Source organism: Lepisosteus oculatus, chromosome 15, assembly GCF_040954835.1.
Source record: "Lepisosteus oculatus isolate fLepOcu1 chromosome 15, fLepOcu1.hap2, whole genome shotgun sequence".
NCBI lineage: Eukaryota > Metazoa > Chordata > Actinopteri > Semionotiformes > Lepisosteidae > Lepisosteus > Lepisosteus oculatus.
The window spans coordinates 26348032-26370048 of NC_090710.1; the positions used below are offsets into that span (position 1 = coordinate 26348032).

Below are 22017 nucleotides of genomic sequence, written 5' to 3' on the forward strand. Positions count from 1 at the left end.
CACTTTTTTATTCACTTTTTCTTGGACCATCAGATTTTTCAAGCTGAGTGAAACTGCAGTCCCACTTTTTCAGACTGGTTATTAAATCTTGGTAACAAAATAATTCATAGTATTGGAAAATCTTACAAATTGCGATTTTGTTTGTGTACCTACACAAACATCCAACACACCACCTTTCTGAAGCACTCCACCTTTACCGAGCAGAGGCACCTCAATAACCACCGGGTTCACTTATGAAAATAAGCTTCCGAGAGGATCCTGGTTAGAGCTTGGAAACAAAGGCCGCTTTTATAAAACTGCCAGCTACCTGCCATCAGCTCTGCAGCACAGACAAGCACTGTACATCTTCTCCCTTGTCCTCCTGGATTTCCAAGCATGTCTAAGAAAGAAAGCTTTTGACATTATTAAATTTGCTTTGATTAAAAAAATCATAAGCACTTCTGAGTTTTTCGTGCCATTCTGGTATGCTGAAATGAGCAAACAAGAGTATTGTCAACACCGTGTACATTGTGGCATTTGTTCATCTTTCAAAATGCCATTTATAACCGCACAAAAAATCAACTGGCAGTAATAATGGGAGTTAATGGGAGTTGTGGGATTTAAGTTAACCTATAAATAAGCTCTCAAAAGTAATTCGCAGGTTTTTTTCACCCGTTGTTACAATGAAACATAAAGCAGTTCAAAACCCAGGTTTACCAAAATCTGCATAATGAAAACACGAGACAGATATCATGTCCAATCTCTACGAAGAACCATATATCATTTGCACGCAGCACAGTGTGATGATTCTTCTCAATTTTGTTTATTTAGATTCTTGTAGAAATCCAATTCATAATGTAAATGTTCTGATAGTTACTTCCTCTGTTCTGCAAAGTATGATGATCCTTCTTGAAGTTATTTTGCATTCATCAAATCATATGCCATTGTAAAACAAAAACAGAGAAAAGGCAAACAGAAGCCAAAGAATTTCAAAAAGACTTAACCGACTTTAACCCAAACTCATGCACTGTGATTTTAAGGGTTGTAAACAAGAGCCCAGTGACCAGTCAACTGATTTGCTCCGAGGGAGGTTTACTTGTTGTGTACGAACAAAGCTATGCAGCAAGTCTCATGCTGTCAAAAAAAAACATCACAAAATAGATTAAAAAAAACATCTTGGCTGAGGAACATTTTCCTAAAATGCTTTTTAGTATAAGCAAAATGAAAGATCAAATCGATTTTAGGTCGGAAAGCTTTTAAAATGATAAATTCACAGTCATAAGGCCGTTCAATTAGAATCTGTCCTACCTCTAACAAAATAGTCGTGCTGTCAAGTTTTTAACACTCTGCACCCTGAACACAGCCTGCTTTCAGCACTCCACAAGGTGCCTGGAGAGGTGTCTGAAGGTGCAGATGGTTTTTCACAGGCATAAAACAGAACAAAGGCTCAGTAAGATCTGAATGGAAGATCCTAAGAAACCAGAAACTGGGTTCCATGGGGCAGATAAAGCACTTCCCTATTCAGGACAAGTGGACTCACAGGCTTAGTGCCCTATAATTACCCCCAAAGCCTTCTGTCCGGCCAGTCGGGTACATGCAAACTCTGCAGGATCAGACAGGGGCGGTCATTTCATGTGAAGAAATAGTGCAATCAGGTTTTTACATGAAGTAAACCCTTCATAAGTAGAGTTTCAGTTCAACAACACACAGTTGCCAGAATTTCCTTCACTGGATGCAAAAGGGTTCTGTTATGTTTCTGTTTTTCCGAAAAGCTAAACCAAGATGTAAGATTATACCAGACAAAGACTCTCAAACACTACACTCATAGAAATAAGATCTGAAATGCTGTTTTTCTTCCCCATATTGATAGCTGAACATCTTTTATGTGTTCTTTATTATTTACAAAGAGGTTCAATGTATTTACCTTTTTGGCATGTGCCATTGTTGATTATCACTTGCTGGAGCAGACAAAAACATAAAATCAAATAGATCAGCCTCAGTGCTTAATTTCTCAAGGGTTTTGTCGGCAAGAAGCTTTTCGGTGTGTGTAAACGTAATGCTAGATAACTACAGTATTATATAAACCTTGATGAAGAAAAGCATCTCAATTCCAATGGTTGCACTGCTTGTAGAGCAGGGACAGGCAAATTCTGTTCCTCATCATCCAGGGGGTCACTGGTTCTGCCTCTTAATTACTTGACATTAATATCTGGAGAAGTCACATCGTGTTCATTTAAGTCTCGATGAGTTGGAAACTGAAATGCACTAAATCCTACAAAACACTATGGCTGCCCAACCTTGTTACACTGCACATTTTTTATAAAATGCTTTGAACTCATAAAAAGAAAACATGACCAATGATCTTTGCTTAAAGGTTGCGTAGATATTTAACAAGTCTTATCTTCATGGATATTTGCTTATATCCAATGCTGTTCCATGGAAACAAATGATTTCTCGCCTCCTTAAAACAAAGAATCATCATTATTTACAAGAGGTTCAATATATTTACCTTTGTGGCAAGTCCTATTGCTGGTTGTTGGAGTAGACAAAAACAGAAAATTGAATGGGTCTGCCTTAGTGCCCAATTCGTAAATTAAACATTATATAATTTTGTTTTAGAACTAAAGAAAATAGGTTTCACCTATTGTGAAGGAGCAATACTCCAATTTATTACAGCTTCCAACCACACAAATGTAACAGACCAAACTTCAAGAAGCCTTTAATACAAACATTAGAACTTATTTTTAACTTTTTTTTCTACACAAGCAAAACTAAAGGTTCAGTACTGCAGTCAATCTAAGACAACACAGTGACAGAGAGTGAGTTCTCCTAATCCGAGACCAGGCTGACACAATGGAACAAAGCCTTCTCTTGTGTCACCGCAGAACTGTGGAACCGTCATCCAATCAATTAGAGAACCATTACTGTGGACAGTCAAGAAAGGCTTGAAATCTTTTTTTTTTTACTGTGGTGTTTAATGTAGAATTGCTATACTTCTGGTTTTTAACCTTCTTCTGCCTTAGGCACATACTACCGTACAGCACTTTGAGTTATTTGAAAAGAACTTAATGCATTATTAAAGGCTATATTGTTTCCATATACCATGAAATATCATATCATGAGACAAACAAAGCATGAACTCAAAAACAGCCCACTGTGCGTTCCAGTTAGAAAGTGTTAATAAATGCACTGCACGCAATCCTAGGACTCTTTATCAGGACTGGTACAGTGTATTAGAAATGACATCTCCACAAACTGCACATTCACACCGGCCATGTGATGGAAGTGTTCCTGTAGCAAAACAGAGCTGTGGGACCTGGTTTCTCAGCTCCTAGTTTTAGATACACCTTGTCTTTTCGTTTCTACTGCGGCTCCAGCCATAGTCACCTTCTTCGTACCCGAACTGACCAAACACCTTGCCCGATTAGCAGGTCTTCCATTTCCATCAGATGAGGCATTCAGGTAGCTCTACCGTTATTAAATTAACCTGAAACACATGACTGCGCCAGAGCGCAAACAATCCAAAGGATTCAAATGAGGCAAAATGAGCTCAATTTAAAAAAAAAACAGCTGCATAAAGTCATGAATGCATAGGTGGTCCCTGAAATCCATAAGAGAAAGACTGCTCAGTCAAAAAAAACAATTCTAAATAAAGATGAGATTCTACAACCATTGAAAAGATACACATAGACGGCATGTTAAAGTCAAGCTGTCACAGCTTCAGACTGAACAACTACACAGGTAACTACAGTTGCTACAATAGGCAAGTTCAGAGCCTGATGTGGCAACAAATGACAAACAAGAGCTGGTCAGAAAAGACTGCACAGTGCCATGGTCATCCAACAACCCTTTAAACGACAGATGTGGGTCAGCCTGTAATCATCTTGGTCTAAAGAAACAGCAGTCCAACCTAAAATTAGGGGCATGTCCTAAAATTGAGATGAGGTTGTATGTTTCCCAAGAGGGCTGTTCTTGTGTGTATGCTGTGATGAACAGGACACAGAGCCTACATATCTCAGGAGATCAGAGGTGTCCACGCGAAATAGTTGTGCAAACAATGCCATTATAAAGCAATCGCGCTAGTCTCCCACGAAAAACGCTCAGCATTAGCAAAACCTTGGAGATCTTAAGTGGATTTACCTCATTTTCCAAGTATTGCAACACTTATCAAACCAGGCTAAGAATCGTTAGCGCAGTGAATGAATAATCCCCGTTTGTTCCTTCTCTGCTTGCCGATTTGTAACACCAATAAAGTAAAACGAAACCGCAAAAGCTTCAATGTACGAACTTCAAGGCAGAACAGCTAAACGCAAAACGCACTTTGAAACAACAGGCACCCGCACTAGCACCTTAGACGATTTTTTGAATTTTAAATTTCATTCAGCACGCCAGTGAGACGTCTGCAATCATATCTCCCAGTCCCTTAATTATCAGCACCAACCGCTATGCCTCTTTCTAACGAACTGTGTCCTTACATCTTCTCCCACTGTGCCGCACATATTGCTTAGATCTCCTCCCAAAACAGCGCAGGTAAAAAAAAAAAGTGAAAACGCACCTGAGTTACAGCGACTGATGTATTCATTTACCGTCATATGCATGCCAGGCCCTTAAAAACTAGTTGTGTGCCCTAACCTAATCAAACCACGGACGGAAGCAATCCTGCATACAACACAGCAACAGAGCTACAAAACCCCATGACTTCGGGGCCGGCTTTTACCGCAGTAGCACAATCCCTCACGGGCTGCACACAGGTTGCGTTTCAAATGTTACAGGGCCCATCGTGATCTCAACAATGACAATCCATCACATTCACTCTGCATGTCGCCGGCGACCGGCCGCCTGAGGAGCCGGCTGGGTCAGGCGCCGTCTCTGTCCCTGCAGCCGAGTCAAGGGCTTACGGCCTGCTCGGTTTTCTACATCTGGGCAGGGAAAGGCGTGCTACAGCCGCCCCTTTCAAATGCGGAAAAGTGCGCCGTTTGGCCAGTCCGGCTCTTGGCTACGCTCTCCTTTCTAGTCTCGTTTTTCCCCCCCTCTTTGCTTTTTTTTTTCTCCAAATCAGGGAAGATTTGAGAGGGGAGGGAAAAGGCTAGGACAGAACCCCATTTTTCGTAGACCGTTTTGTCAGGAACACCATTACCAAGAGCAGAGCAAAAAGAAAAAAAAAAAGAGGCTCAACTGAGTGTGATGCTAACTAGATTTTTTTTCCCCCCACAGCAATTAAAAAGGCCCCGAATAAAACCAAAAGAAGAAAAGCACAGGTTAATCGCTTTATTATTATTTTTTTCACTAGGGAAAAGCATAAGACGGTGGAGGAACGATTAAAACGCGGTTTAATGGCACAGAGAAGGCCTTTCCTTTAGGCCGCGCCCGCACTGCATGATGATGGTGGTGGTGGCGGCGGCGGCGGTGGGGGTTGTTCCGGAATAAACGCTCCTCTTACCCCCAACAGCAACAGCAGCAGCAGCAGCAGCATCCAGCAAAAAAAAAAAAACCCACAGCCGGTCGCAAGGCCCGGAGGGCACAGCCGCTCACCGCCCGCGCCCCCACCCCGGTTCAGCCCGGACCGGACCGGCCCGGCCGGGCCCGCCGCGGCGCCGCCGCCACCACCACCACCATGCCGCCATCCCCTGGGCTCCCCCCTTACCTCGACATCGCGTCCCTTGTTTTTAAAGCTCTTGATGCGGTGGTTCTCCAAGCCGGCGTTTTCTGCCATGGCTCTGTGTGTGCTCGGTGCGAGTGCGGTCCGGCGCTCGGAGCTCCAGTGAGAGAGAGAGAGAGGGGGTGAGACAGTCCGCTGTGCAGCGGAGAGGGGGGCGGCCAGACGTAACGGAAGGCGGCGGGGCAGGAGGGCCGGGAAGGAGGAGCCACGCTCGGCAGCTGGAGAAAGCCGGAGAGAGGCCCCGGCGCTGCGAGCGAGCTGTTGGTTGGGGTGCGATTGCACAATGGATGTGCGCATCGACAAATATAAACACAGCGAGGGCCTTCAGCTAGCCCGCGTCTCTAGCCGGCGGATTACATCGGCTGTTGGCTAGATCGCTCCCGAGTTTTCTCCCCCAGCAAACGGGGTTTTGAGGTCGTTATTCCAGCCTACTTGTAGACTTGCGTCAGTGTATTTCACGTTATAAAGAGTGCGCATGCCTTACGTAAGTTAGAAACATGGACAGTTCCGATAAATACACAAGAATACCGTTGTGGTGCATAGATTCTTTACATACATGTTGGTGTTCCCTCTACAGGAAGTTAACAGTCGAGCTGTGTCGTCTTTAACGGAGTTCAATTGCACCGTATATATCAAAGATTAATTGTGTCTTTAAAGCATCACATCTGGTGCGTTGAATCCATGGAAACATGCATATTAATTCAGACAGCACAATACGGAATAGTAAAGCAACTAAGTACACAACATGGGGCGTTAAATTTCACAATTTATAGAGCTAGATTTAAGCAAATATGTCAAATTATGGACGTCTTTTGTTAAATATTAAACTGAATTCAAGTTCAGAATTCCTCAACAGACGGAAACGTTTTAAATGCGCCTACATTTCATACAGAAAAAGCAGATGTTACAAACCTAAAAATACTGTTCCCAGATTATTTTTAGTGTCTTGAGGTGGGAAAATGTGCTTCAGCAGAGTAAAAGATAGCACAAGAAATACACCCTAGTATTTTGGACGAGCATACTGTACCTATCAAAATTGAGATATTCGCTTAAAGGATTATTTTCTGGAGAAGATATGTAATGTTTTCAAATCAACACCCATTTTCCAAAAAAAAAAATCAAACGAATAGCTTTGTCAATCTAAAATCATTTAAAAATGCAATTTCAACTAGAACACGCAACGGACGAACTTCTTTCGGTTCACAATACGTATGATTTTCAGGGTTCTCATACTGTCTGAGCACATGGAGAATTTAAAGGTGTGATGTAAACATTTCAGCCTACACACTATATAACTATACTGAAAGGTATATACTAGTTCTTGATTTGTATAAAAGAAGCGAAATGTGCGATTGTCATTCCAGGATATGCCTGTATTAAAATTATTCCTGCACTAGGATACCGGATCCTACTATCAAACGCGTCTTCTTGTTCGCCTACAATTCCCGTGCACATTATGCTAATGTTGAAACGAGACTTGTTTTTTTTTAAAAATAACTGCTCACACCTAAACCGGCCTGACTATATTATTTGAAACCGGGATACAAGAGATTGCTTGAGCAAATGTTTTCTTACGGCAACACGTGCCCAGAACACGCGCAACTGAGGCGCGTCCCCGATGAAGTGGAGCCCAAGGTCGCGCCCAGCCCGCCCCTCCCTCACGAGGGATGGGTGACAAAAGATACGCGATGTGCGCTCCCTAGAGGCTGGGATGTACACTCTACCAGATAATGGAGAGTTACAGGGAGGCAAAAAACTATCGATTCTATTTCCCCTCCCGCTCCTTTCATCACCTTCCCTCTGCAAGTAACTTCAGTTAGCTAGTGCAAGAAAAAAAAATCTTGGTCATCTGTGCATATTTAATGTAGGAAATATAAAATGCATTAGAAAACAAGAGTTGAGATGTCTTTAATCTTCATTTAATTGCAGCTTGTGGGCAGGGCCACCTGGAATATTGTGATAATCTTCATGCATACCAGAGAGGATAAAACCTAAGCAAACCCTGTAGATCTTGAGAAATATGCTCAGAAACCCGAGAGCTTTCATATTTAAAGGCCAGTAAACCAACTTGCTATTTATATTGGCAACCAGCGAAATACTTGCATACTGAAGTGAGATCTAAAACCAAACACCAATGATCTTCAAAACTGAGAAACTCCTTAGTCCAGGTGCAAATTTTTTATTTTAGTGTAGACTTACAACAAAACCCATTTGGATTTTTAATACTCAACACATCAAGTTTCATTAGTGCAAACAAAACATTGTTTTGAAACATTTAAAACGGATGTCAGCAACGAAAAAGGAAAAAATTGTCTCCATAATGGGGGAAAAAGAACGGTTTAAAATGTGCTCATTATTGAAAAAGACCTCCCTGAATTTCGGCAGCCAAAACTAATGAGACCTATTTTAGCGAAGTTGTCGGCGTCCAGGATTCATTTTGGATTTTATTTTTTCCGTCACAAAACAAGGTTTGAGAGGGGGAGAAAAAAAGAGATATTGGGGGGTTTATGTGAAAGGAAAATCAACAGTGAAAAGTTCTATAGCGTTTTACAACATACATTTTATATTCATCAGACGGCTTTATGCAGTGAGCTAATCGGTGAAACGACAACTCATTATCAGTATACTGCATTTGTGAACCATCTCCCAATATGTGGAACTAGAAATGTTTCATTAATGATGTCAAATTCAAGTTAAACACCTCAAGAAGTGAGGCAATGTGGACATGTAGAATGTAGATTACAACAAAAAGCAAAATAATTTCAACACCAATAGACAGTACTGTATCACAGGCTTCATAACTATGGCTTCAACAGTTACTAGTGACACGATACCATCTTATACACCTGAATTCAGTAACCAATGTGCAGAAATTATTCCCAACATGGTGCAAGAGAGAAAGTTTCATTCCTACATCAAAGGGGCTCAGTCAAGACTGCTGACAATATAAACCTAGTGTTTTTCACTGCTACTACTAGAAATCTGCACTGCTTTTTACACGGGACTTGAAGAGCAGGGCCGACACTATCAGTGCAGTTTTCTTTCTTTTAAATATAGCAACAAAGCCTGGTCCACACTGAGACGTTGGAGTACTTTAACACCTAGGGTCTTCCAGTTGATCTCCAGACTGCGCACTGGGAAGAACAAGGCTGGAACATAAAGCTTTCACAGGAGAACTCCATACAAACCGGACAATGATACAAGTCACAGAGCTTCAGAGAAACACACAGACAGAGAGCTTTGGAAGAGTGCAGGTGCGTTCACGAGAGGCAGTGTTTTTTTTTTTTTTAGAAGATCTGCTGCTCGAACAGGATCTTCTCAAACCCTTGGGGTGGCGTGTGGTAGAAGTCGCTGAACTGGCAATCCAGTATGGCACTGTCATCCACTGGAAACACACAGGAGAAAAGGTCATGAAGACAGAGGACTAAGGTGACTCTCTTCTGTCATCCAGGCTGAAACTTAAGCAGCTCCGCTAAAGACAACACCCAGAAGCCACTGGCTAAAACTTAATCATAGAGAAGAACTGGGTGCAGCAAATGGCAAGGAAACTGCACCTTCCCATTAGACCCAGGACCTGTCAGAAATAATATTACAGTTACAGAAGCACTGTTAATTGGAGACCACGCTTCATCTTACAGTGATACTAGCTTAAATTGTGATTACAGTTCTAAACATGCTGAAGTGACGAACAAACACCGAAAGTAACAACTCTTACAAATGACAATGTTCCCCCCCCTACAGCCATTATCTCAGAATGCGCTGAGTCTAGTCAGTACTGGGATGGGAGACTTTTAAGGAAAATAGCATGGCTGCAGGCCAGTAGGGGGCACTCTTCCCCATTGTGAATCCAATGCTTGGAAGCCAGGGCACTGTGGTGTATCAGGCGCCGGCCTTAGGAGGAGATGTTACACTCAGGTCCTGATTACTCTGCCATTCCTGTGTGAGAGTAGGAGTGTTTCCCTAGTGTCCTGGCTGGGCCCACCTACCATCATCCCTCCATTTCCTAACTGCTTCTTAAAATTCTGGGTCGGAGTCGGAGTCTGCTCCAGCAAGTTACAGGGAGCAAGGCGGCATCCACCCTGGACAGGACGTTAACCAGGCCATAGGAGGGCAAACAGATACAAAGACAGACACACTCACATCTAAGGCCAATTTTCCCAGAAGCCAAGCAAGGATAAAATAATCCATAACAAATGGCAGTATGAACTTAGTTCATAAACTACAGTTCTGAAGTTCTCCATTAGCCAAAGATTTCTTTACTATAGTGCGTACACATTATTTCCAAGCTAATTATTTCAGCAGACAACTTGTGTTGGCCTATATCTCCCCAGTTAATGCAAAGCTCAATTGATTATGCACAGCTCCTTTCTGTAATGTAATGAGTGAGTACCTGTTTGTCAAGGGTGGGTTTGATACTGTCAGGTCTCTAGTGTAATCAACAGTCAATGCAGGTAAACAAAGAACACACCAAAAGCAGAAATACCTTACACTGTTTAAAACATTACCTTGTGTTCTGTGGTAGTCACAACTCACAAAAGTCACAAACGAATTTGCCTGGAGCCCGATGGACTTGTTCGTGAAGGGGAAATGCCTAAGCTTGGGTTTGACCAAATCTTAACCACTAATCCAAGGGGACAGGGCATCAAACAGTCCAAGGAATCCAAATTATGGCCCTGTTGTAGCATACTTTAAAAATAATTCTTGCCTTAACAAATCTGTTTCTTAAGGGCTTTCTGCAGATGATAGAACCGATACAAAATCAAAGAGTTGAAGAGTTTTAAAGTCAGCGTGCTGGTGCTAATAACATTCTCTCTTTTAAAAACCAATTACAATTGCTAATTATTTTTGTTATATACCCTTGTACACTAGAATAGTTCACGGTGATTTCATGTCTCGTCTGTGATTGTGAGGAATCCTGCAACCACACATAGGGCAGAGAGAGGAAACAGACTGACTCCTCCAGATTGTCCACCTTTGACCTATTTGTCATCCACTATGTCGGTGCAGTCACGCGGACTGGAGAACAGCACCGCAAGTCTTCAGGCTTCTGGGAAGTTGCAAGTGTCGAACTAGGAGCTGAGAGAGCCCAGTCTGACTAATCCCAACCTTATCTTTGATGATGATAGATTACCAGCCCTATCCAGCCTTAACTAGAATCCTAACCATAAACCTAAGTTCAACCCAAATATGGAGACACACTGAACCCAACCCTAACTCCATATCTGAAATAACTATTCTCACAGTAACTCTAGGCCTATGTCTGCCTGTAGTCATAAACCTACATCTAACTCTAAACCTGAACGTAGACCTAAATCTAACTCCAAAGTTAACCCAGACTAAAACCTTAACTATTATTTTAATCCTATCTCTAGTCCTTACTTGGACCACTCCTCAACCACATAACTCCAAGTGTAACCCAAACTCTAACCATAACACTGAATGGTTAACCTGACTTACAGTTCCACAGGTGTACATGGGATCCGTAATCTCACACTTACAGGTGTAACTGAGCCTGGCTGGTTGGTGACAACCAATTTAAGTAAACGTAAACCAAACATCTTTACTTCTATGATACTAATAGTTTTGCAATCAACAATTTGAAGATTACTGTAGTGTTACAACAGTATGACAGCCCAAGTCTTCTTAAAACTACAACCTTACCATATACAACTGGAAACACTGTCCCACGGATCCCTGATGCTGGACAATGCATGTTCTTTCCATTCAAATATAAGTTTAGTTCAACGTGGTCATAAGTGACACCCTAAATAAAGGGGAAAAAAAACAATTATCAGTTAAGAGGCAAACTGCAACCCTTTGGAGAATACAGAGCTTTACAACGCGTACCCCACTAAGTGTTTACAGTTTCGCCTGTGAAATATACCTCGCTTTTCAAAAAGAAATAAGGTATTGACACAGTACAGAGTTTGTTCCTGTAATATACAGAATATGGTGCTTTGATCAGGGTTCTCAGGAGGTGAAACCTCATGCTCTTCTGTTAACAAGCTGGGTTTCGCCGAGACGTCGCAGGCCCGAGAGCCGGTAACTCACAACGATGTCTCCCTCCTGCGGGATGCTGTTGGCAGGCAGCCGGTTCTTCTCCTCGTTGTTGTGGTACACCGACCCGTCATGCCTCAGGACCAGGCTGTGCACGTCGCGCCCCAGAGGAATCTGGTTCAGGTTGGCCTTCTGCGTGGCCACCCCGATCCCCCACACCCCTGCAGGAACAGCCACGGGCACACGGTTTCACCAGAGCTCAGCGTGTCTCACCGCCCCAGAGCAAGGCGCTCGGAGAGGAGCCATTCCCAGCCACGGCCTCGGCCGCATCAGACAGTCGCAGAACAGGGGAGTAACGATGCTGTTTTAAGACCATGCCGGATCTGCAGATTACATTTTTCTACAGCCCCCCCCCCCCGACTCAGGCTGTAGGATGGGAGCACAATTCATCCCAAAAGACAACACCTCCAAAGAGAGCCAAGGAAGAAAACTTCCGAAAAGTCAAGGTCATCATAGCCAGGAATGCACACTTTCTTCCCCCATGACTTTAAGGCCCGATGTCTCCAGAGTGCTTTAGACATTTCAGCGTTGTTGCAATGATACATCTCTTACATCCTGTGACGGCAAAGAATGGGTTTTGCCTGCATGCCTGTTCGTGCACAAGGTGTGAGCTAAGACATATGACGGTCACAGAATAATGAGATCTACTGTCTCATACTCACCTCCCCCCTCATAAACATTATTATTATTATTATTATTATTATTATTGTTACCTGGAGTGCTCACCGGGAGTCAGGAGTGGTACTTCCTTACCTGTGGAGAAACAGGACCCCCCCTCGCCTGGAGTGCTCACCGGGAGTCAGGGGCAGTACTTCCTTACCTGTGGACTGGATTTTGAACTCAAAGTAGCTCTTGTTCTGATGCAGGGGGGCATTGGCTAGACACGCCCCTGTGCCACATATTCTTCTGCCACTTTTCACGATCACGACATCCGTGCCTGGGGGGAAAAAAAAGGGGGGGGGGGTTAATTTGCCTTTTTTCCCCCCATTTCAAGAACATAAGACATCCTGAATATGAGAGCAGGCCCATTCAGTCCGTCCAGCCTGTTTGATAGGTAGTCTGATCCCGCCATTTCTTTTAGGAAGACTTCAGCCACATGGCTGGGTAACGTGTTCCAGACTCCCACCACCCTTTGTGTACCGAAGTGCTCTCTGTTCTAAATCATTTTATGTGAAACAGTCCCTTGTTAACAGTAATCCTAGACGTACACTTTCCTGGCTTCACTTTCTCCCAGGAAACCCCTCTGGTTCTCCCTCTCCATGGTCGTTAAAAATCCCAGGGCATTTTTTGAAAAGGGTAGGGGTGTTACCCCGGTGTCACAGACAAATTTCCCAATGGTCTTTGCCAATCGTGGTCTCCTAATAATCCCCATCTATAAACTGGCTTCATCACTCCTGATGTGTAGCAAGTTTACTGGCACATTATGGCTGCCATTGCATCATCCAGGTGGGGCTGCACACTGGTGGTGGTGGAGGAGAGTCCCCATTACCTGTAAAGTGCTTTGAGTGGAGTGTCCAGAAAAGCTTTATATATGTGTAAGGAATTATTATTATACAGATCAATACAAAAGGAGGAGAGTGCAGGTTTCAAATCCGTCCTGTAGCCTGGCCTGTTACTGGGCACTGAACTGTAACACTCCTTCCCAGTAATGCTGTAGTGGCAGGTGTGGGTTTTCCTAATCCAGGTTCTAATCCAGAAATGGGACACAAACCCTCAGATTATGACTGCTCACACTGCCTACATGCAAGTAGTACATTTCTTCTTCTTTTCATAGGTGAAGTTAGGTGCACAGAACTGGACGATCTTCTCAAACCCTTGAACAAGTTACCTGAGCAAATATTCCATAGACAGTCCGAGGCCATAAAAAACTATCGTATTCTTCCAATCATTTCAAAACATTGGCCATTAATGTTTTTGCGCTTGGAGAGCATATTTATCTCGTCCTATTCATAGTCAAATTGGATCAATTTCTATATTATCGCTACTGAATAAGACGAGAATTACAAAAAGTGCGCAAAGCTAATGGTGCTGTCAGGGACAGGTTTTTGTATTGATTAACATTAAATTACTATTAATATTGAACAAGTCCAGGCCAGGTTATTTTCTCTCGGCTTGGTCAATGTGCAAAACCGTTCATTACTGATCTATTGACTTTTAAAATCAGAGCGCACGCCCACGCCTGGTTTCAGACAGTCGCACTGTACATTCGTGTGATGTTTCCAGTTGTTTATTGACAATATGGTACTGACGCTCATGTGTAGAGCTACTACCGCCGGTAGAGGCAGCCGGTTGAGACAGACTGCAACACTATCGCCATATTCTTATACAACTAATACCTGCACTCAATACACTTTAATGTTATTATTTCTACATAGTAGATCTTAAAGTTAAGTACTGAGTTACAGATACATCATAACAGGCGTGGATGGCCAAGGCGTATGTATCACACCGCATCTCCTATTTCATCGTCAAAACTACACGTCCTCCACCGTTTCCCTCACCGGACCAAGCGTTTCGAAAAATACAACAATTTGACACAGTTTTAAGACGTCGACTAGCATCAGTCGTCCACCTCCTAGCGATCACAAAAAAAAAACCTGAACCCTACCTGTTCCGACTTGGGTTTTCATCCTTCACAATTACCGATAGCTCTATAAAAGTCATCCAAAATACAAGTCTAAGTGACAGACACGTAACTTCCATACCCATGCGCTGTGTGTCTAGCTGGACGGCGGGCATCTCTTTCAGCGGAATATGGCCCGATCCCCCGTCTCCACAGCATCTCAAACAGCAGCAGAAAATCGCAGCCATGATCCCACAAACGACACTAATTTCTGTCTCTCCGGAACTGAAAGGAACCTGACATGCCAAAGAGTTCAGCGTGAGAGCGCCTGAGAAAGACAAGGTGAGTTTACTGTAAGGGAAGTGCACGCCAACATTGATAGCGCCCCCTGGTGAGCGGTTACTGCCCTCCTGAATTGGCATTGAATCACAGAACGAGAGGTTTCTTCAATATAAAAATCTATATGCGAAATACGCGTCTGGAAATAAGTTTTTATTGTTTAAATTGGTGTTTCACTTGAAATGGATTTTAACAAAACAGGGTAGGAAAAAAGCAGCGCTACAACACCAAGTACAACTCGTTAAAAGGAGGCTATTTTGTTGACTTGTTATGGAGGGCAGCTGGTGACTATTACTCTTGGGACTGTTTCTGGGCTGGAGTGCTCCTGTTTTGAGTTTGCATGCTTTTCTCAGCGGCTCAAGGGTACCAAATCAAACCAAAGAAGATACCAAAACCGACAGGAATGCAGAAGCCTCAAGTGAATTTCAAAAAGACTAAGAAAATTCAAGACTGGGCAAGCACCTAGCAGCTGATATTAAATGTAGGCAAGTGCAGGTAGTCAAAGCATCAACTAAACCTCCAGAATGGGAAACATTGAGCTAGAAGAAGCTACTAATAAAGAGGACGTAGGTGTTGTGTGAACACGAACACAATGTGAGGAAGCAAACGAAAAGACAAACTTCAAAGTGAGGAATTTCAAGGGGTGTCACATAATGTCCTGTCAGAACACGCCTGGGTTACACACAAGTTGTACTGTGTGCAGCACCAGTTGTCCTGTGCAGCCAGTTAAGCCCCATGATGCTCTTTGGGCTCCAAGTACCTGACATGGGGGCGCAGGCCTGTAGTCCAGGTATTCATGGCTCAAACAGCATTGAGCACTTAGGCAGCCTGGTGCTCCAGCTGGACCGCATGTACTGGGGACCTGCGGTTTGTAAAGCAGGATCAGGACTCATGGGGAAGATCACGCGCAGTAATTTGTGTGCAGCATCTTCCAGGCTATCGGCCAGAAGAACAGCTCCATTGTAGAACTGATGTGTCATAACTTTTTCAACGCCTGACTAAGGGGTGGCTCTGTGGCTCAGGATCTGCACCTGTGCCTGGAAGGTTGCCGGTTCGCATCCTGTGACCAGCAGAGGAATCCTACTCTGTTGGGTCCCTGAGCAAGGCCCTGAACCCCAACTGCTCCATGGGAGCTGTATACATGGCTGACCCTCTGCTCTGACCCCATGCTTCTCTCCCTGTTTGTGTGTCTCATGGAGAGCAAGTTGGGGTATGCGAAGAGACAAATTCCTAATTCATGAAATTGTATATGGCCAATAAAGTGATTTTATCTTATAAAGCACCAACGATTAACCTAACAGAGCAAACCCGGGCAGCCCATTCTCTTCTCAAACACCCCAATAAACCACCCTCTCGAGACCCCTCACACAGACTCTACTCCAGGAATGGACTGCAGTCCTACAGGCCAGGAGTGAGGATCTCGTCTGCAATAGCTGAGTCAGTGCTACCTTGCATTAAAAAAGGGTAGCAAAAAAAAAAAGTTAACCACACCCAGAGATTGTAAAAAAAAAAGCACATGCCAAATCGTTCCTACTTATTCTGCAACTATACAAAACAGTGGCATTCTCTGGATGCAGTTAATATTTTTTGCTACCACTTTTTGTATTTTCACATGTCCATGTGTTCAACAACACAATATGGCCCAATTTATATAGGAGCTTTCGTATCGGGTATCTCAAACTGCTTCACACTAACCGCTAGAATATATAGAGAGTAAATATAACCGTAACGTGGTTAATGACCCATTACAGAAAATAGAAAATACACCTCACAGGAGTTATTCTTCGAGAAGTTTATTTAATGAACCCTAAAACATCGATGAAAAGTGAATACGGTAGCGTTCCTTGGACGTCAAATCTAACTCTAACCCAGCTAGGCGAAAAGACGCTTTGCGCGTTCATTTGCACCGCTTTTTCAAACATGAAAAGGATTTTTGGGAACGTTGTTTCTCTCTGTGCACTGAGGAACGTATTCCCGGACACCTTAAAAGAAACTGTAACAAGTACAGACAAAATTTTGCTATATTAAGTGTCTCCCAGCTAGAGCAACGTAAATGTTTGCTCCGTTGAGCATCGGTGTTCTGGTAGTTATTGCATTATTTCAACCGAACTAAATAAAATGTCAAAAATGGTCTCACCCCAGAGACACAGGCTGCAACAAGTTTTAAAACGAATTCTTTCTAATAACGATAGTGCGTAAAAACTAGGTAAGTTAGACTGCCTTCTCTGCATTTCAACCTCCTATCTAAACGGCGCGAATCAACAACCGCCGATGAAAGTAAAACGCACGAATTCGTGTCTGCAATCTGCGGATGGAGCGGAGGGGGAACATCTTTTCTTACGTCTCCGTGATGTTTTGCATAGCAACAACCGCCCCCCTCCTCCCAGCGCCCCCTGCCCGGTACAGTAGGGCTATTCTCTGTTTTTGTGACCCGCCGTGAAAACGAATAACGGAAAAGGTTCGCAATCCCAGATTTCTTGATGCAACATGGATTGACGCGACGGCAACGCGATGCCCGTGCTTATTTCGTTGCGTAAAACCCTCAAGAAAGCTCGAGGTTAGAGGACTGTCCGTCGGATTGTATTGCTGCACAGGACAGAACAGGTTAATTTCCCTTCCCTCGGAGAGGGCGAAGTCTGCACAGCAACAAGCGCCATGATTGCGTTGCGAGCAGCTGGTGAGTGCTTTTTTTTTCTCCTCCTACTAATGCATGTTTTTTTATACGTGCACAATCAGTCATCATCATCCCCAGTACCTTCAGAGTAGTCCCTACCGCTGCACAATCAGATTAATAATTGCGAAGCATTTCTGGTGAGTGTTTTGAAGTATGCCTGGTTTTCATCAAAACGTGGACTCCACGGAGAAATGCTTCCGCGTGATCTCAGGACGGTGCACTTGGTTGTGTGATAACGTTCGTGGGAAAAGCGGATTCAATTTAAGAAGTGTTTCTGCATGTATGTGCATGTCGAGTTAATACTCGGTTACGCTATTAACAGACAAAATATTCAACGCCCCCAATCCCTTAAAGGTTACCAGTAAATAGTGTATGCCTAAGGAATATATATATATTAAAAATGTGTTCATATAGATTTGTTCCTGGGATTTTGGAGACTTAACGGAAATGCCATCTAATACAAGATCAAGTACAGTACTGCAGATTTACTGTACTCTGTAGCGACCACACGGATAGGAGGCCGAGCTACAAGAGGAGAATTTATTTTCGGGAGGGAAAACGGGTTCGAAAGTTTATGACGCGCAATGAATAGAGGGGTGATGGGTTACCTATTAGCTTAGTGGCTACTGTTGGATTTGAAGACGTTTCGGTTATGTCCGTTTCTAAACTCGCTCGGTGCGTGAAACGGAAGTCTTAGCTGTTTCAGGTCAGAGGAGGGATGAATTGGGATAGTCCAAAAAAAAAACCGAATGCGACTGTGCTGCTTTTTTTAAACACAACCCGTAAGCGACCGTTGTGTTTGAGACCTGTTTGTCGTGCGAAGTGACGATTTCTCCACCCTTTCCTGATTGCAGAGCGCCATGGAGCTCCTCGAGGAAGACCTCACCTGCCCGATATGCTGTTGTCTTTTTGAAGACCCCCGAGTCCTGCCCTGCTCGCACAATTTCTGCAAGAAATGCCTAGAAGGCATCCTGGAGGGCAGCCGGAGCCCCTCGTGGAGACCGCCCTTCAGGTGCCCCACCTGTCGCAAAGAAACATACCACAGCGGCATCAACAGCCTGCAGACGAACTACTCGTTAAGGGGCATCGTGGAGAAGTACCACAAAATCAAACTGACTCCGAAAATGTACCTGTGCAAGACCCACGGTGACCAGCCCCTGAACATTTTCTGCTCTACCGACCTCAGATTAATCTGCGGGTTTTGCGCCACGATGGGCGAGCACAAGGGACACAAGTTCTGCGCTCTGAGGGACGCGTACCTCAGGGAGAAGGCGGCGTTCGAGGCGCTGTTCCGGGTCTTGGAGGACTGGCGCAGCGCCGACGTGCTGTCCTGCTTGGAGTGCCTGGAGACGAGCAAGAAGAAAGCCTTGCACCTCGTGTCCAGCGACGCCGAAAAGGCGACGCACTACTTCGACAAACTGATGCGCACGCTGGAGCAGAAGAAGAACGAAATCCTGTCCGATTTCGAGACCCTGAAGCTCGCGGTCATGCAGACCTACGACCCCGAAATCAATAAGCTGTGCACGGTGCTGGAGGAGCAGAAGAGAGCCCTCAGCATCGCGGAGTCTTTCAGGGACCAGTCCGACCCGCTCTTCTTTCTGCAGCAGATGCAGGAGTTAAGGGAAAAACTCGGCATCATTCGAGACACCACCTTGCCTTCCCGGGCTGACATGGATGTCAGCCCCTTGATGAGAAGCTTCGACATTCGGCAGTGGGACAGTGTGAAACTAAAAGACATAGATAAGCTTTGTGCTCCCCACGAAACCAGTTCACCCTCCTGTACAAAACCGAGGTATTACAAGGGGTTCTTGGCGGGCGCTGCTTCGCTGTTTTTTTCCGTGTTGTTGGCGCTGCACTTTCTGGGTTCCGCCAATGTAGCATTTATTGCGACCCACGCTTTGACAACCGCCTATTCCTACTTACCTGTCGCTGCTGAACACGCAGTGCTGTTCCGGGATGAGGTGGCCAGCTTGTGCTTGCTTCTGTTCGAGTTGTGTCAGAAGTCCTTTTGGATGCTGCTTAACCTTACAGGAGAATTCATTTGCACTTACAAGTTACTTTAAGATAAAGGCTTTCTGGAGTGTGTCGTACTGTACGTCGTTTGTGACATTTCACATGCCTGCAAGATGAGACCTCATTTTACTATTAAAAATACAGCAAAAACCTCATGGACTACACACGTTCCCTCGAATCAGGATTGGTATTTGGTAGAGTTCTATACTTATTTGATAGTTAATGCACTCTTGACTAAAGGCTTTTGCGGTGTTTACGCTTAATAGGGAAAACACTCCATTCCAAAAGAAGCAGTTTTTGTTTCTCCTGTATAAACCTGGTTTTCTCTGGTAGTATCAATTGGATTTTAGAATACCTAACGTTACGTTTCGTTAAATATTACAGTATGTTTATCGAAAGTCAACATAACGTACAGTGTGGAGGTTACAAATAAATACTGGTGAAACGCTAAAAATGAACGTGTTTTTTTTAGGCTGGGAGTGACCACACTTGTGTCATTAACGGGCAGACATTCATTTTGTTTTTACGTTTCAAGTAATTGCCGTTTTAATACGAAAAGAAATGCGTGCCAGCACTACAATTAAAGTTATTACGGGGAAAATGTTGTGAACGTTTGGCGTTCGCACTGTATAGGATCGATCCCGTATTAAACTGTCGAAACCCGCCGAAGCCAGTGGATTTTCGAAGGGATACTTGTTGAACCCGGTTTTGTTTTCAATTCAGAGCGTTTCCCGGGTTCTGTCTGCACCAGCAGAGATGTCCTACTTTTCGTGTAACATCAGCTGTTTGCGTTAGCTGTTAAGTAACTGGCACACTTCCGTATGCAGAACAGGAGATACTTGATTACACATAAAGAAGGGGGCATAAGACGGGCATAAGTTAATTTTTAAAAAGAAATCTAAAATGCTTTTATCGGCAGTACAAATACAGCGCATGCATTCATATGTTTGATATGGACCTCATATCCATACGTATAAATTACATTTTCTAAAAACATTCGTACATCTGAAATCTTTTTAGTTTGTGTAAAACCTACAACTAAATGGATCCCGGAGGCTGTAATTCAGTGGAGTGTGTACTTTTGTGGCTAATCAATTGCCACAAAGGATAAAATAGCCATTTGACTACCAAAGTTAAAAATGTACATAACTTACCTGAAATTAAAATCTAAGGAAATGGGTTTCATATATTACAAAATGAATGCATATTAAGACTTCATAAAATGTGAATTTGCTCAATTCACTCCTGTTGTGTACATTAATCTGGAAGTCCAAATTAAGGATGTCCTGTGTTGTAAGCATTTGGGTTTTAAGGGGTTTTTTGCATTAGAAAAAATGGTGGTGCTGAGTAATTTGCAGAAGTTTTGGAAATGGTATGTCAGCATTTTTGCATTTTATTTTTTTTAGTTTTAAAGTCCGTATGAAAGCATATTTATTGAGCACTGGCTGTAATTTTGAAGTCTCTTAAAACACTACAGATTAGGCCTTTAAAATGTTTTAAAATGAAGATCTAAACACATCTATTGTATTTGTTTTTTTTTTAATTAATGTTGTAGGTCCCCGGAATTCAAATAAAAATAGTCATTCATTATCTTATTCCTGGTAAGGGCTCAGACACCCTAGAATGGAGCCAAGAAACACAAGGTGCTAGATGGAAATAATGTACCCTGAAAAGGACACCAGTCCACTGAAAGGCACACACACACAGGTGATTCAGAAGTCCCAATAAAACACAGACCATGCAAACACCACATAGAACGTACCTCAGTCTGAAACCCAACACATTATACAAAAGATGTAAGGCAGCAATGCTAAAACTTAATATTTATATGAGTGAGATTTTGAGTTTCAAATGAAAAGAGCTCAATTGCATTTCTGTACATTTTATGTTTTCTGTACTGCAAACCTCGTCAGTAGACCCAGTGAATTACCTAGAAAATAACTACAGAATGCTGCATCATTGTTATTTTATCAAATCCCTTGGGCCCAACATTCAAGAACTCTTCCTTGAATGTTGGTAAATGCTTTAAAAACATGCACAGACACATTAAGTTTAATTGAACTGAGATGCCTCTCTATCTCTCTTATCACTTTTTCTTTCCTGAAAAACAATAGAGAAATTTACATGCAGTTATATTTTTTGTCACGAGAAAATAAATCTATGATTCAAGCACAGTTTCAGAAAGCCAGCTGTGATAAGTTTAAACATGCTGTATTTCAATGCTATTTTTTATTCCCAACAGAACTATGGTGATTTTGTGACTACGGCTGACCTACAAGCAGTTATGCAGTGCCATAACTGCTACAACCTAAATTACACGTCAGGAAAAAGTGTGCTGTTACTATTGTTCAATTGTATTCTTTCTGTATAATTAAGAGTAGTGCATTCAATGAAAAATAATCAAATGAAAAATCGAGATTGTCATAAACTATGTGACTTTAAGATATTTTTAGCATAAATAAACTGGCATGCAGTTATAGTTCTCTGTGTTTTAAGAATGTTTATCTGCTGTGTAAAACTAGTTTTGGTTCTGCAGCATATTGTTCAATGGAGCGTCAGTAGACCCAGTGAATTACCTAGAAAATAACTACAGAATGCTGCATCATTGTTATTTTATCAAATCCCTTGGGCCTGTAATTTTGTACTGTTCATCACATGGCTTCCATTGTGGTGTGCTGGAACTTCATCTATACAGAGCTAGACACCAAGTCATACAGATTACAAGCACTTTTC

The 22017-nt window shown here is 43.1% G+C and overlaps 3 protein-coding genes across 5 annotated transcripts in view; 1 reads left to right on the top strand and 2 right to left on the bottom strand.

Annotated features, from left to right (window-relative positions):
* The window catches only part of kpna3 (karyopherin alpha 3 (importin alpha 4)), a 33461-nt gene extending 27437 nt beyond the window's left edge, over positions 1 to 6024 (bottom strand). Inside the window, exon 1 of the mRNA XM_006639173.3 lies at positions 5624 to 6024. Coding sequence (XP_006639236.2) covers positions 5624 to 5935 — 312 coding nt within the window. The 5' untranslated portion in view covers positions 5936 to 6024. The remainder of the gene's footprint in view (positions 1 to 5623) is intronic.
* Positions 6025 to 7801: 1777 nt separating this feature from the next.
* On the bottom strand, positions 7802 to 14552 carry spryd7a (SPRY domain containing 7a). The gene is made up of 5 exons (XM_006639175.3): positions 14401 to 14552; positions 12516 to 12632; positions 11690 to 11856; positions 11300 to 11402; positions 7802 to 9023 (listed from the first exon to the last, which is right to left on the bottom strand). Exons 1-5 carry the CDS (start codon positions 14504 to 14506, stop codon positions 8926 to 8928), a joined length of 591 nt encoding a protein of 196 aa, XP_006639238.1. The 5' UTR covers positions 14507 to 14552; the 3' UTR covers positions 7802 to 8925.
* Positions 14553 to 16980: 2428 nt separating this feature from the next.
* Positions 16981 to 21763, top strand: trim13 (tripartite motif containing 13). 3 transcript variants are annotated; one of them, XM_015364500.2, is made up of 3 exons: positions 16981 to 17274; positions 18126 to 19063; positions 21527 to 21763. In XM_015364500.2, exons 2-3 carry the CDS (start codon positions 18132 to 18134, stop codon positions 21543 to 21545), a joined length of 951 nt encoding a protein of 316 aa, XP_015219986.2. In that variant the 5' UTR covers positions 16981 to 17274; positions 18126 to 18131; the 3' UTR covers positions 21546 to 21763. The 3 variants fall into 3 exon arrangements, with proteins under 3 accessions (XP_015219986.2, XP_015219984.2, XP_015219985.2); XM_015364498.2 differs by having other exon boundaries at positions 18126 to 21763; XM_015364499.2 differs by lacking the exon at positions 16981 to 17274 and adding an exon at positions 17307 to 17408 and having other exon boundaries at positions 18126 to 21763.
* Positions 21764 to 22017: the final 254 nt, after the last annotated feature.

What these genes read in the sequence shown, in the direction of transcription:
- spryd7a (XM_006639175.3), bottom strand. Translation starts at nt 14,506, where the DNA reads ATGGCTGCGATTTTCTGCTGCTGTTTGAGATGCTGTGGAGACGGGGGA. An exon ending in GCTAGACACACAGCGCATGG is followed by an intron (nt 12,633 to 14,400) that starts GTATGGAAGTTA and finishes TTTTCCCCCCAG; the next exon opens with GCACGGATGTCGTGATCGTG. An exon ending in CGCAGGAGGGAGACATCGTT is followed by an intron (nt 11,403 to 11,689) that starts GTGAGTTACCGG and finishes CCCTTTATTTAG; the next exon opens with GGTGTCACTTATGACCACGT.
- trim13 (XM_015364498.2), top strand. Translation starts at nt 18,132, where the DNA reads ATGGAGCTCCTCGAGGAAGACCTCACCTGCCCGATATGCTGTTGTCTT.